At 52.4% G+C, this 14,142-nt stretch overlaps 1 protein-coding gene across 1 annotated transcript; it reads left to right on the top strand.

Annotated features, from left to right (window-relative positions):
• Window positions 1-272: 272 nt before the first annotated feature.
• On the top strand, window positions 273-6,281 carry LOC102440987 (heparan sulfate glucosamine 3-O-sulfotransferase 2). Its single transcript, XM_023748379.1, has 2 exons — window positions 273-373; window positions 4,941-6,281. Exons 1-2 carry the CDS (start codon window positions 273-275, stop codon window positions 5,557-5,559), a joined length of 720 nt encoding a protein of 239 aa, XP_023604147.1. The 3' UTR covers window positions 5,560-6,281.
• Window positions 6,282-14,142: the final 7,861 nt, after the last annotated feature.

The following is a 14,142-nucleotide window of genomic DNA, read 5'->3' on the forward strand; positions in this document are numbered from 1 at the left end:
CCCAGGGCATGGGGAGGCTGGAGCTGCTGCTGCAGACGCACGAGTCGGCATCTCGCAGGCGGGGTGGGAGGCCTGGGAAGGAATGAGCTCCTCCAGGAAGATCACATGCCAGGCGAGCGGTGGGAACACCCGTGTGGGCAGGTCCAGAGGCCTGAGAGTGTGGGGAACTGGAAAAGGGAGTGAGGGCTTCAGCGCATAACTGGGTTAGACTGGTTGTTGGTTTCATTGTAATCCCAACAATATTGACGGAGCCCTTACTTGTGTCATGGACTATGGTAGACCCTGGGGACGTAGATGTAGGGAAGGTGCACCCTGGCCTCGTGGAGTTTACGTTCCAGTGGGCTGAGCGTAGCTCCCACAGGGAGGAAGCTGGGTAAGTTAGGTTCCTGGGTTGCAAGCAACAGCTACAACTGGGACTAACTCAAAGTAGCAAATACCTTTTTGGAAGGAGGTGTCATAACTCAGAGAATGCAGACGAAAGTGGAAGATCCAGGGCCAGAACCAAGATCGCTGCAGGGATTTGCTAAGAGAAGCTGATGCGGCGGCTTTTCCAGGCCCCTATACCTGGTGGGAAGGTTCAGTCCAAACATTTCAGTCTTGATGGCCCATTGTTAGTCTTTATGACACAACTTCATTCATGCACCCACCCTTGGCCCATCAAGATTTTATCCAAAGCAGGAGTGGTGGTTCCTCAAATAAAAATCAGGGGCTCATATCAGACGTAGAGAAATCGTTGCTGAGCAGGTTAAAATAACAGGTGGGAGGTAAGCCCAAAGGATGAGTGTCAGACCATCACAGTAATTTTTGCAAAACTACATAGAAAATAAAGGAGGTGGAAGCTTAAGACGGTTACAGCGCGAGAGAAAAATTCAGCTGTGTGCTAGCAGCTGGAAGCAAGTAAACGAAATTTAAACAACGACATGAAGAGGAAAAATGAGCCTTAAGGAAAAGTGTGCTCCCCGGCCCACATGCGCACGAGCAGGGAGACGCCCACCCAGGCTCTGCGCGCTCCCCTCCCACGGGCTCGGCGCTCTGTGCCAGAGCCGCACAGACATACCACGTGAGGGTGTCTCCGGGGGAGAGGGAACATGTGAAGCACACAGGAGCCGGTAGGCCCATGGCAAGACGCCGTACGGTGCTGTTTGCAGTCTAGTGTCTGTTTTCCCTTCGTGTTTGTGAGGGAGGGAGACACTGCAGCTGACAGGCCATTAGGAACTAGAGACACGGAGCTTCGTTTCAGTTCAAAACCAGGGGGTGGCGGGATGCTCTGAAGACCCCTGGGACGGGTCGGAATTTCCCAAGGGCAACAGTGCTCGTGGCGAAGTCCATTGCCCATTAGTCACATAAGCTGGGGAAATGCTGTGTCCCCACCTCTTCTCGGGAATTCTTTAGTGTTTTCAAGGGAAATCTGTTTCATGGCTTGTCAAGTCGACTTATTTGTGTCTGGGGGATTGCCTTTATATCAATAACCCACATGGAGTTGGAAAGTCCTTAAGTTTAAATGTACTCTCACATTCAGGTAATTCTGCCTACTCTCATCATAAAGGCCAGCATGTAATTACAGTGTATTCCAGGGCCATAATGTAACATAGCCAGGTGTATAAGAAAAGCTGGCCAGAAGATTCTATTCAAGTGTATGTGACTGTTAGCTAGTAACGATAGCCGATTAAGAAGTGGCCTTCTCGGTGTTAATAAATACTATGAAGACTTTCAGCTCACACGGTTCATTATAAACATTGGGCCTGGAAGCAAAATATCAGTTGTATCTGCCTGTCTGTTGTGCAGTGACTCTGGGAGTCCCCGGGGCTAGCAGGCAGGCTTGCAGGGCAGGCAGCCGAGGAAGAGACCTGAGAGTGCCGGTGGACAGGGAGCTCCTGCCTGCCTCTCCTCGGAGACCAGCGGGAGGGTGCAGGATCGGTGTGGGCTATAGTTTCAGGATAGAGGAGAGGAAAGTTGAAGGTATGACGGCTTATGTCTTCCTGGTGCAGTGGGTGACTGGTTGTGTGTTAAGGGTGGGTGCTTATGGTGAGGATTTGGAACACCTACTCTGAAGAATAACAAGGGGGCTGTAAAAACAAATTTACCAAATTACTGAGCAGTGTTGAGGCTCCAGTGAAGATGGAATTAGTAACCATAGGAAGGATCCAGTTGCCAGGGTCAGCAGTTTTCTCTCCTGCTGTTTGGCAACCCAGAGACAGAATCAGAGATGATGAAAGGCTGGGAGGATGCCTTATTAGGGACTGGAAGAGCAAGTGGTACAGGAAATTGATGATGATGATGAGGAGGAGGATGAAGAAGAAGAGGAAGAAGAAACTGAAATGATTGTTCATTGGGTCCAGAGAAGGTATGCAAGAAAGTGAAATCAAGAAGATCATAGATGAATTTGAAGATCGGGTATAATGAGTTTGATACTCTGGTAAATGCATAAAGAAATAAGGTTGCAGTCCTTCGTTTCCTTGGCATTTCTTGGCGAGTAGCTATATCATCCCATGGTCTGCCTTTGTCTTCACATTGCCTTCTTCTCTGTGTATCTCTTCTCCCCGTTCTGTTGTCTTATAAGCATATTCCTCATCGGACATTGGGCCCACCTAACCCAGGATGATCTCATCTCACGATCCTCAGCTTACATCTGCAAAGACTTTTTCCAAATAAGGTCCCATTCATAGGTTCTGAGCAGATACATCTTGAATGGAGGGTCACCATTCAACCCACTACATCGTCCTAGAGTGCACTGTCAGAGTGAACCATTTCAGAATTAGGGCAATTCCAATGACAAGACCCAAGGAGTAAGAATTGCTCGAAGAGAAGAGAAAATGGAGACATTTAGTCAAAGGACTCTGAAGCCAGGTCATTGAGTAAGGATGCTGATGGGGTCTGGGACGAAGAGGACTAGGAACCAGGAGTCTATATTCCAGAGGAATGAAGATGAATGCTTTGGGGATTGGCCAGTCATAGTGTTAGGAGTGAGAACCCTCTGTTGGAACCATCTGAGGAGCTTTAAAAATATCCAACCCTGGATAGCTTTAACCAGGGGTCCCAGATGGGCCCAGGCATCTGTATGTTTTTTAATCCCTTGGTGGTCTAATGTGTAGCCAGCATTAGAAAAGCTAGTTTAAGGTAACACATGACATCCAGACAGAAGTCACGATACGGAGCCAGGGATGTCCCCTCGATCAAGGTCTGAAAGAGACACAGCTGGGGAGGAGGTCCATCACCATCTCCGAGACCCTCAGGCAGGGCCAGGAGAGTAAAGTGGGGCCGCGAGAGGTGCAGCCCAGCTTCTGCGAGGCCCCACTGACCAGGGCTTCTGCGCTGCTTCAGGCTCCTCCCAGGGAGGGAGTTCAGCAGGAAAAGGCATCAGAACGCTTTCTCTCTTCTCTTTTCAAAACAGAAAATGCTGAGAATTTCTGTTTTGTTCTCAGTTAATTTAGTGATGAGGGACACTTTTATTTTACTTACTTATTTATTTCAATTACAGTTGATGTGCAATATTATTTTATGCAAGAGGCCCGGTGCATGAAATTCATGCACTGGGGGTTGGGGGATTGTCCCTCAGCCCAGCCTGCACCCTCTCCAATCTGGGACCCCTCAGGCCTAAACTGGCAGTCAGACATCCCTCTCACAATCTGGGACTGCTGGCTCCCAACTGCTCACCTGCCTGCCTGATTGCTCCTAACCGCTTCTGCCTGCCAGCCTGATCGACACCTAACTGCCCCCCTGCCAACCCGATCACCCTAACTTCCCTCTCCTGCCGGCCTGGTCACCCCTAACTGCCCTCCCCTGCAGGCTCAGTCACCCCCAACTTCCCTCCCCTGCTGGCCCAATCGCCCCCAACTGCCCTCCCTCCCCTGCAGGCCCGGTCACCCCTAACTGCCTTCCCCTGCCAGCCTGGTCCCCCCAACTGCCCTCCCCTGCCAGCCCAGTTGCCCCTAACTGCCCTCCCCTGCAGGCCTGGTCACCCCCTACTGCCCTCCCCTGCCGGCCATCTTGTGACCACATGGGGGCAGCCATCTTGTGTGAGGGTGTGATGGTCAATTTGCATATTATCTCTTTATTATATAGGATTAGTTTCAGGTGTGCAGCATAGTGGTTAGAACTCATTTCTAAAATACTTGCTATATTTACAAAACCAGCCTTTTCCCCAAAACAGATTTTCTAACATATTTAGAGAAGTCTCTTTTGCCAGAACAATATTCGGTGCCTTCCTATGTATCTTTTTTTTTTTTCTTTTGTAATCCTTTCCAAGGATATTTTTCCATTGGGTTTTTGTTTTGTTTTGTTTTGTTTTTAGGGAGAGTGGAAGAGAGAGGGAAATACAGAGAGAAGCAGCGATGTGAGAGAGACACACGTCGATTGGTTGCCTCCTGCACGAGCTGACCAGGGCCCAGCAGGGGAGGAGCCTGCAGCTGAGGTACATGCCCTTGACTGGAATGGAACCTGCAACCCTTTGGGCCGCAGGCCGATGCTCTATCCACTGAGCCAAACTGGCCAGGGCTCCTCTGTAACTTTTGAATATGTAATAACCACATTAACAGTTTCAAGCAGTGTACAAGGTTATACAATAAAAGTCACTCTCTTTCATCCCTGACCCCTCCCTGCCTCTCCCCAGAATCCACTGTGTTTGTCAGTTTCCCTGGATGAAGGTGCCTGTTTTCATTTAGTGCTGTATCCTGGAAATCACTGTATTAGTACACATAGCTCTGCCTACTCTACTAACTGGCTGTTCCATCACTTATTTAACCCATGCTGACGGACGCCTCCTGTCTTAAAGCAAACTGGTTAAAGACTAAAAAAATCAACAAGCGATAGTGAGAGCAGGTGAGCCTCAGAGGCCACAGAGGAGAGAGGTGCCCCAATAGGGAGCTGGGAGCAGGGAAATGACCCGCACCCCCACCCCATCCCCGCCCCGCAGCCTGTCTGACCTGCTGCTCTGCCCGCAGGAGCCTCATGCCCCGCACGCTGGAGAGCCAGATCACGCTGGAGAAGACGCCCAGCTACTTCGTCACCCAGGAGGCCCCTCGGCGGATCTTCAACATGTCGCGGGACACCAAGCTGATCGTGGTGGTGCGCAACCCGGTGACCCGCGCCATCTCCGACTACACCCAGACGCTGTCCAAGAAGCCCGACATCCCCACCTTTGAGGGCCTGTCCTTCCGGAACCGCACGCTGGGCCTGGTGGACGTGTCCTGGAACGCCATCCGCATCGGCCTGTACGCGCTGCACCTGGAGGGCTGGCTGCGCTACTTCCCCCGCGCGCAGATCCACTTCGTGAGCGGCGAGCGGCTCATCACCGACCCCGCGGGCGAGATGGGGCGGGTGCAGGACTTCCTGGGCATCCGCAGGTTCCTCACCGACAAGCACTTCTACTTCAACAAGACCAAGGGCTTCCCCTGCCTGAAAAGGACGGAGGCCAGCCTCCTGCCGCGGTGTCTGGGCAAGTCCAAGGGCAGGGCTCACGTGCAGATCGACCCCGAGGTCATAGACCAGCTGCGGGAGTTTTATAGACCTCACAACATTAAGTTCTATGAGACGGTCGGGCAGGACTTCCGGTGGGAATAGGCCTCCGACAGGCCAGGTCTCTGTGGGTCTGTGCCACGGGTTTGTTCTGGGGGCCTGTGACCCCCTCCCCCCGCAGAGCCGGGCTCCAGCGCCTTCCCCAGCTGGGACTCCATCATCCTGGAACCAGGGAGCCCAGCCCGGGCGAAGGGTCGGGGGCCCTGCCGCTAGCTCTCCCCCGTCTGCCCAGGCCACACTGACCTGCTTCTGGCACGTCCAGCCAATTCCGAATCATTGCCCTCCGGCCCGTAGGCTGCCTCGGGAAGCTGCTTTAGGAAGCGTGGATCTTCCCGTTCTGCTCGCTGTTCCCCGTGGTGATGGCTCTGTTGCTGTGAGCACAGCGGTCTGTCCTTGTCACTGTCCCCCCCAGAGTGAGCTTGCTAATTCCGCGTGTCATGTGTTTCCCTCTGAGCTTTCCTCTCCCTGGCCGGCGGCGTGGGGCACCGTCCTCGTCCTCCCGCCCTTAGCAGCTCATCAAGAGACGCAGAGCGGACGCGCCCCCTGGCCACTGCGAGGAGATGGACCCTCTGATGAGGGAATAAACCGGAGCTTTCTAAGGCTGAGGCCTCAGCCCTGCTCGAAGGTGGCAGTCTTCGAAGAACGCTTGGTGACTCCCTGCTCCCTGTGGACAAAAGCACATAATTCTGCTGTTACGGGTACTTGCCTCACGCGAGCTTTCATGTTCAGCATGCAACAGAACATGCTTGTCCATGTGAAATAAATACGGCTCCCTTGTGTCCTGAACACTGGCTCTTCTCTGGGTAGGAGCACAACTCGTTCATTCAGGGCCTCCCTCCAGGCAGGGCGGGCTGGTCCGGTGGGCTGGGAGGGAGGGAGCGGTGCAGGAGGAGACGGGAAAGGAAGTCCTTGCTGGCGGAGCTGGGGCAGAAACGTCACCCAGGTCTGCAGGGCCATGTTGCTGAAGCAGAAGTCTGCCTGTACCGCTCTGCTGAAGCTGTGCATCTCAAGTGCCAAACTAGGGGCCCAGGGGCTGAGAGGACACCAGATAGGCATTTGCTAGGCCAGCGTGATATTTTGAAATAATTTCTAACATTTAAAAGTTGGGAGGGTTCATGTAAAAATACGGATGTCGGATTTATTTTTAATGGAAGCTTGGCTACACAGAGCCTGCACTCCAGTGCGCAGCAAAGGGCTGCTCCCGGCCTTCCAGTCCCCACCTGGCCCTCCCCACAGATTTAACCCTCTGCCTGGCCCCCGGCATGGGTATCAGCCCAGCTTTGGGTGACCTCAGAATAAAGTCCAAGTGGTGCCAAGGTGACCCAGGTGACAGTTTCTGGGTCATCTCCTGCTTCTCCCCCCTCACCCTCTGCTCCACCGCACAGACCTACGGGCCTTTTCTTGACTCTGTCATGCCTTTGGCTGGACTGTCCCCCCCGCCCCATGTCTCCAGCTACTGGAAACCCCATGCTCCCATCAGACTTCACTCGTGTCCCTTGCTGGATATTTGTGGGACCTACCCCAACCAAGCTGAGTTCTCTGCCCGCTGTTTGTGTTCACTTGGTAGTTTGTACACATCTCAGTTACAGCTTTTATCAGGTGAGATCATCATTGTTTGTTCACATGACTGTCTTGAGGGTACAGCTGGTCGCTGGCTGAGACGTAGTAGGCACAGCAAATGTTTGATGGGTGAATGTGTGAGCGGGTGGATGGATGCTGGGGGCCTGGAGGCATGGACGGGGTGCCCCAAGGAACTGCACTTTGGGACACTTCCCAGAGGGCTCCATTGTGCCCACAGGTGCCGGGAAATTGCTGAACCCCAGGGCACTTTGCTTTGTCTGCTCCACCCGGCATCGTGGAGTCCCCTGTAAAGGAGGCTGGCTTCAAAGACTGTAGGACACAGAAGACATCAGCTCTGTGTCTCGGCCCCTCTTCCTGCCCCCATGTATATTACAGGAGGTAAATAACTGAGACCGGGCACCCAGAAGCCAGTCCTGGGAGCTTGACCCCTCTGTGCATCCCCGCAGGCGCGGCGAAGGGACAGCGAGGCCAGTGCGAGCCGCTGCCTCCCGAAGCTGGGGCCCTGGACCTCCAGTGGCCTGAGGAATGGGCTGTACGTGGACATTAATGAGTTGTCATCACATTCCTCCTTCAAAGGTATTGGTGTCCCGTGATCCTGGTCCACATGGCAGCCAAAGCTGTAGCCAAAGGAAGACAGAATGACACTGGGACACAAGAAAACCCCCAGGAAGAGCTGGTGAGATTTGCTTATTTATCCGGATTGGGGAGAATCCCGTCGAATGGATGAACATTCCGAGCTTGTGTGCACCCAGGCAGCTTCATTCCTTTGCATTACAAGCATTCTCAGACCACCCAGGCTAAGCAGCCTCCTTCATTAATGAGTAGGTCAGAGCCTACGGTAATTAGCACAGGGATCATTGTATGCAAATGAAAGATGCTCAAGTACCTTGGAAATCCTAGTTTAAATCAGTGATACCTGGTGTACATGAATCTGCTCAGCATAATCTGATTCTTATTCCAGTACAAATGTACCCTTTCGCCCAGGTCTCCCCAGGGCAAACTTGCACAAGGTCCAACTATTCGTGTGTCCGTGTGTGCGTGCATGTGTGTGTGCGTGCGTGCCTGCAGTGAGAAGTGTGTTTCTCTCTCACTGCCAGTCCAGGATGCATGGTGCTTCCACAGTAGCAGAGATGCTGGCTCCCTCCATCCCAGTGCTCAGCTCTCTGCCTTGCACTCAGCAGGAGGGAGCACAGAAATGATGGCGACCACCCAGAGGAGAGCCAGAGCGCCTGCGACTCAGAGCTGCGATAGCGAGGCGTCTGCGCCAAGACTTCTGTGTGCCCGGAAGGAGGCGTGGCAGGGGCAAGCTGCAGGAGGCCTGATTAGAGGCAGGACATCCCATGTGCTTGGTTGGCGGGCATGTTTGACCCCCTCTGGTGGGTCCTGAGTTGGAGGCAGATACATAACAATAGGAGCGCTGGCGTCATTGACCACGTCCTGACCGTTCGGGCCAGCTGCTGCAGAGGCTGCCGCTCAGCCCCATGGTCAGATTCGGTCTCACTGTTGTCCATCCCAACATCCAGTCTCTTCAGAGCAAGTGGGCTCGGGCAGAGCCAGCCTCTTCCACCTGAGCTGGCAGCATCCTCGCTTCTCACGGCTTCTTTGTGTTGTGAACGTGCCTCCTAGGTTTGTGCAAGGGTGTGGGGTTCCTTTTGCTCACATTCCCCTTGGGTAGAACTCAGTTACTTGGTTGCGTTAGTTGCAAGGGAAGCTGGGATGCATGGCTGCGTCAGTCCGCATCCCTGCTCCTGGACCAATGAGGAGGAGAACCACACCCACTTCCTCTATAATGTGACAGCCGAAACCATGGTGAGGGGCACCGGGAAGGGAGCTGGGACTTTTCTGGAGGAAGTGACGGGGGCCGTGTCTGACGATGAGTAGGAGTTCCTCTTCAGGAGAAGCCTGGCATGTGCCAGTCTGAAATGCCCTGGGCATGGTTTCTCTAGGTGGGGTCAACTGGGAGCAAGGGTTAAGAGCACTGGGCTAAATTCTGGTAACTGGGCCCATCTACACCACACCCAGTTTTCCCCAAATTCAGAGGGTACCTCACACCTGCCTGCCTGGTACTGCAGACAGAAATGCAGACTCACTCTCCAGGGTAAGGTGAGCCCCAGTCCACGCAGACGCCCTGAGAGTCTCTCTCTTCACCCCACTCACAGCTCACAGACCGGAGAGCTGAGGAGCCAAGTCAGGTGGATGAGCAGGTGCCCGTGGGCTCCTCACCCTGTGACAGTGAGCCTGGCTCTTGCTGAACTTGGCCTCCTGATAAATAAGAAGAACATATTGCGGGACAGTGCAGGCCTATACAATGGAAGCGCCATTGCCATGCTGTCAGGGACTCGGGCTCCTTTTGTCTTTCTGACACGTCATCCTTAGTCCCTGGCTCTCGTCCTCATGGCCCCGGGTGGATGCTGGTGCTCCAGCCACCACATCTATGTTTCAGTCAGAAGAAAGAGAGGAAGAAAGGAGACAGGGAAATATTCCTCTTGTGCAAGTCAACCCATTTGAGGAGATTTTCCACAAATTCTACCCGTCCTTTACACTTCCATCGCATGGACCACCTCTACCTGAGAGGCCAGAAATATAGTCTCTTAGCTGAACACACTGTCTCCCTGACAACCCAGGACTTCGATGCTGAGGAAGAGGGGAGAGTCTCTGTTACAACGAAGCTCCAACAGTTGGAAAAAGCGGTCTCTTAGATGACCAATACGTCGCACTCGGTCTTCCAAATGGCTCAGATGCCTCCCACCTGGGAGACCCCAGCTTGTCCCCTGCCCCTTCCACTTGACTTCACAACAAGTGCCCGCAGCATCAGGTTCTCCCTGTGCACCTGTGGATGTGGGCACTGCCAAGCTACCCCAGTGGGACGGCCCTGAGCAGAGTCAGGCACCTTCAGAGTCCTGACCGCTCTCTCCAGAGGCTGCACAGCCAGCTCTCAGGAGTCGGGGGAGCCGGCTCCGCACACCCTGAGTCACCTCCCACCTCCCTGCTCCCGGAGCAGCACGTGTCCGAGAGCCTGAGTCAGAGGCCTGGGGCTGGAATGGACCTGCGCTCGGGGCCTGGGACCCAGAGCTGTGCACACCCCCACAGCGCGTCAGACTCATCTCACCTGCGGATGTGGAGGGTCGTGCTCTGAGCATTTAATTCACCTAAAGGCAATTATATTCTGGTAGAGAGAGGAGAGAGGTGGCCCAAACCACGTGAGTGGTTTTACCTGACACCTTGCCTCAGGGACATGTACCCCAGGAACGCATACCCCATGACACGGCACCACGGACCTTTTGTCCCCTCCATTCCTGCTGCTCGTCGCAGTGAGAGCATTTTGCTTCAAAGATTGTGATCCTAATGTTGATTATCACTTATTGTACACACTCCACGGCCTCTACATGCAAGCCAACTCCTTCCTCGGGGCCCCGCTGGGTAAGTAAACAAATCGGTAGCAACCGCAGGTGAAGGGAGCGTGTTGGATCCAGGCGATTTCTCGGGCGATTCTGCCTTTCTCATGGGGCCTGTTGACTTTACAGCCCAGTCTCTGAGCGAGAGGCAAGTCCAGTTTCTTTGCCCCCCATCATGTGGCATCTGCATGCCTCCCCCCCCCCCCCCCGCCGCCACTCAGAATGCAGCAGAAGGGATCAGACCACGAGTGGAAAGTGACAAGAGAAAGGAAGGGGTGGGTGGAAGGGCTTCCAGCGGCCTCTTAATTCCTGAGTCATCCTTGGCCTACATGCTTCTGTGGGCACCTGGTCGAAGCCCCCTCCCTCAGAGTGCTCTCTGGAAATTCATGTGTGACTGGCTTTTCTTTTACTCCCTGTGGAGCCTGTGTGGCTGACACGTGTCTGGCTGATCCACATCTGGCCAGAACATAATTGACCACATGTGACTACCTGGATCTTGGCTGCCTGACCCTGGCCTTGTGGGAACGGCCGACCCAGACCCTCAGTGTGGAACTGGTCTGAGGAGTATCAGTCCGATGCGACATGGCCGTCTTACAGTGGGGCTGGCATCTTGCCCCCTGCTGTTGGGTCTGCAGCCCTGCTCTTGGGCTTCTGTTCCTCTCTAGGCCTGGAACAAAGGGTGCATTTGTAGCTCAGCCCCAGCTGCTCCTCAGCCCAGCTGCTCCTCAGCCCCAGCCCCTCCTCAGCCCCAGCTGCTCCTCAGCCCCAGCTCCTCGTCAGCCCCAGCTACTCCTCAGCACCAGCTGCTCCTCAGCCCCAGCTGCTCCTCAGCCCCAGCTGCTCCTCAGCCTCTGGCCTTCCTTCCATGCTGGGCATTTGGCTCCCTGGAGCCCAGTGTAGACTCCGCAGTTCTGTCTACCCCGATGAACCCAGTTTTCATGGGGCCAGTTCTAGATTCGTCAGAGTGGCTTTAAAGGCATCTCATGCCACCTTCAGAGTCCAGAACCCTCCATCCAGAGGCTGCAGCTGGGCAGCCGTGGGCAGAGGCAGGTAAGGGGTCTCTGGGTGACACAGCCACAGTGATAAACTGGCAAAGGCACAGTATTCAGGAGACAAAAGTATTGACACAGGACTCGTCTTTCCCCTGACTCTCAGGAATGATTACATGACTTTACATCACTTTCCCGTGGTAATAACTAGAATTTTCATTCTCATTTTGCGGAGGGAAGAAATTGAAACCCAGAGATTTTTTTTTTAAATTCACTTGTCAATGGTAACAATGCCAGGACTCAAATCAATAACTTCTAACTCCAAATCCCTTGTACTCATAAGGAAGAGACTAAAATTTAAGTTCTTTTGGGAAGAATTTGACATCAATGAAGGTGGTTAGGCCTGGAAGTGAAGAACAGAGATGCATGTGTTTTAGTCACAGGTATTAATATCTGAGAAATGGAGATGATAATAAGAAATTGAGCATAAACCCTATTCTTTTGTTTGTGGCAAAGAGAGGGGCGAGGATTTGGCCCTAGCACGTCTCAGAAATTACACTGACATTAGGAGAGCAGATCAACATAAAACTCCAGAGCAGAGTTAAATCTTCAAGACGGAGATAGATGTTGTGGAGAAATGCCTGTGACAAATGTTTCCGGTCACTGAGTTCACACACAGCTCTGGGTTTCTCAGAGGCGGGCGGGAGGAACGTGAGTGAGTGGCGTGCCCCTGTGACCCAGGGATGTGAGTGAGCTCAGAGAGCGAGCCCGTTTCTCAGGAGGCTCTTTCCTGAGACCTGACGCTCAACAGGATGTATCCTTGATCACTATGTCCCCAGGAAATCCTGGGGTCTTGTTGTGAACTAATCTGACAGCTCTCGGCCATACTGGCCTCCCAGTGCCCTGGCCCCGGTCCCAGCACATGAGGGCAGCTGACCTTTCTGGTCGTTGGTTGGGAAGGGGTGGAGTCGCCATTCAGCAACAGTCACTTTACATCTCACCTAAGATGACCTTCCAGTGGCTTGTCTGCATCCAGCGCGTACACGGTGAACTCACATCACACAGAACAAGGACTGCATTCGTGTTCAATTTCTTCCCCTTCTCTGTCACCAAATCCAACAGGCGGCCTACACCAACTTCCCAAATTAGTGCTGAGTCTGCTCCCAACAGTCCTCCATGGTTCAAAGTAAAGTACTGTAGAGACTGTTCTTTAATACAGAGCCTTTATAAAGACTCAAATATAAGATACTATCTTTTCTGAGGGACTTTTTCTTGCGGGGGGTGAGCTGTCAGATCTTATATGCATATTTGGAGACAACTTTTCAATTTTGAGCCCAATTGCTCAGCCATTAACCTTTTGGAAAAATTTGGCAGCAAAATGGCCCCCAGGTAACCGAGTGCATGAACCCTTTGAGTAGGATAACTTAATGTTTCCCATTTGGAGGGTAAGGTTTTTCCCCAAAATGCAGGTTTTCTTTCTGGCATAATTCACATTTAGCTCATTCTACCCGGCAGCATTTAGCCAGCAGGTTTGGCTGCTTCGTGTTGTCTCCTGGAACCTATGACTACAACCTTGACATCCAATGGATAAGAGAATACTGGTCTACCTGTCTGCTGTGGCGAAAGAACACGTTCCACTTCATCTAAAACAGCATCAAATTGTTGAAAGGCACAGTCTCATGTTATGCCATTTAAAAAAAATAAAACTTACTTTTCTACCCACTGTGATTCTTGCAGGGAATCTAGAAAAATGAGAAGGAAAGAGAGGGAATTAAAAGCCTTAGATCAATATGATTAAGATCATATTACTAGAGCCATGAATGATTTATATATATGAAATCCAAGCCAATAACATATCAAGGATCTTAGGTTACTTGCTCCAACCTCTCTCTATTGAGTGAAATAGAGTCAGGCCATGATCAATGGTCAGATAAGTGAACCAAAGTTGCTGTCCTCACGGAGAGCATGAGAACGAGAGACCCTAATGTTTGCAAAGATTTGATGTGACATCGAGATTTCAGGGACTATTAACTGGACCGTGTTGCCCAAACTTTAGACATTTGAGCATCATCTTTATAATTTTGGTCATATCCACATACCACCTGTGCTATTATTACCTTACTCTTTCCTTTTCATCAACCCCTTCCTATTTCTTTTGAATGGAAACTTTATATTTCTACTAGCGGCCCAGTGCACAGATTCGTGCACGAGTGGAGTCCCTCGGCCTGGCCAGCAATCGAGGCCGTCTTGCCCAGTCCCGATTGGGGCTGATTGGGCCAGCCAGCTGTGGGGAGAGACCACGGGAGGTTGGCTGTGAGAGCACACTGACCACCAGGGGGCAGCTCCTGCATTGAGCATCTGCCCCCTGGTGGCCGGTGTGTCTCATAGCAACTGGTCGACTCATCATTTAGGCTTTTATATATATAGATCATACATGGAAAACTAGTCTCACTAACGCTGATTAATTAAAATACAGACACCTAACTATTCCTATGAGAGGGTGTCTTTGCCCCATTCCTTTGGTTTCCAAGAAAAGGGGTTTTCACAGAACAATCCAAAATTCTTGGCTACCATCTCTCTTCTTCCTAGATGTGGCAAGAATTTACCTGGTTGGTGAGTGCAGTCATTGGTCCACATTTGGCTGGAGCTTATTTATCAAAATT

This window comes from Myotis lucifugus, unplaced genomic scaffold, assembly GCF_000147115.1.
Source record: "Myotis lucifugus unplaced genomic scaffold, Myoluc2.0 scaffold_1341, whole genome shotgun sequence".
Taxonomy (NCBI): domain Eukaryota; kingdom Metazoa; phylum Chordata; class Mammalia; order Chiroptera; family Vespertilionidae; genus Myotis; species Myotis lucifugus.

Coding starts and splice junctions, on each gene's coding strand:
- LOC102440987 (XM_023748379.1), top strand. CDS start 273: ATGGTAGACCCTGGGGACGTAGATGTAGGGAAGGTGCACCCTGGCCTC. Junction 374..4,940: donor TCCCACAGGGAGGAAGCTGG/GTAAGTTAGGTT, acceptor CTCTGCCCGCAG/GAGCCTCATGCCCCGCACGC.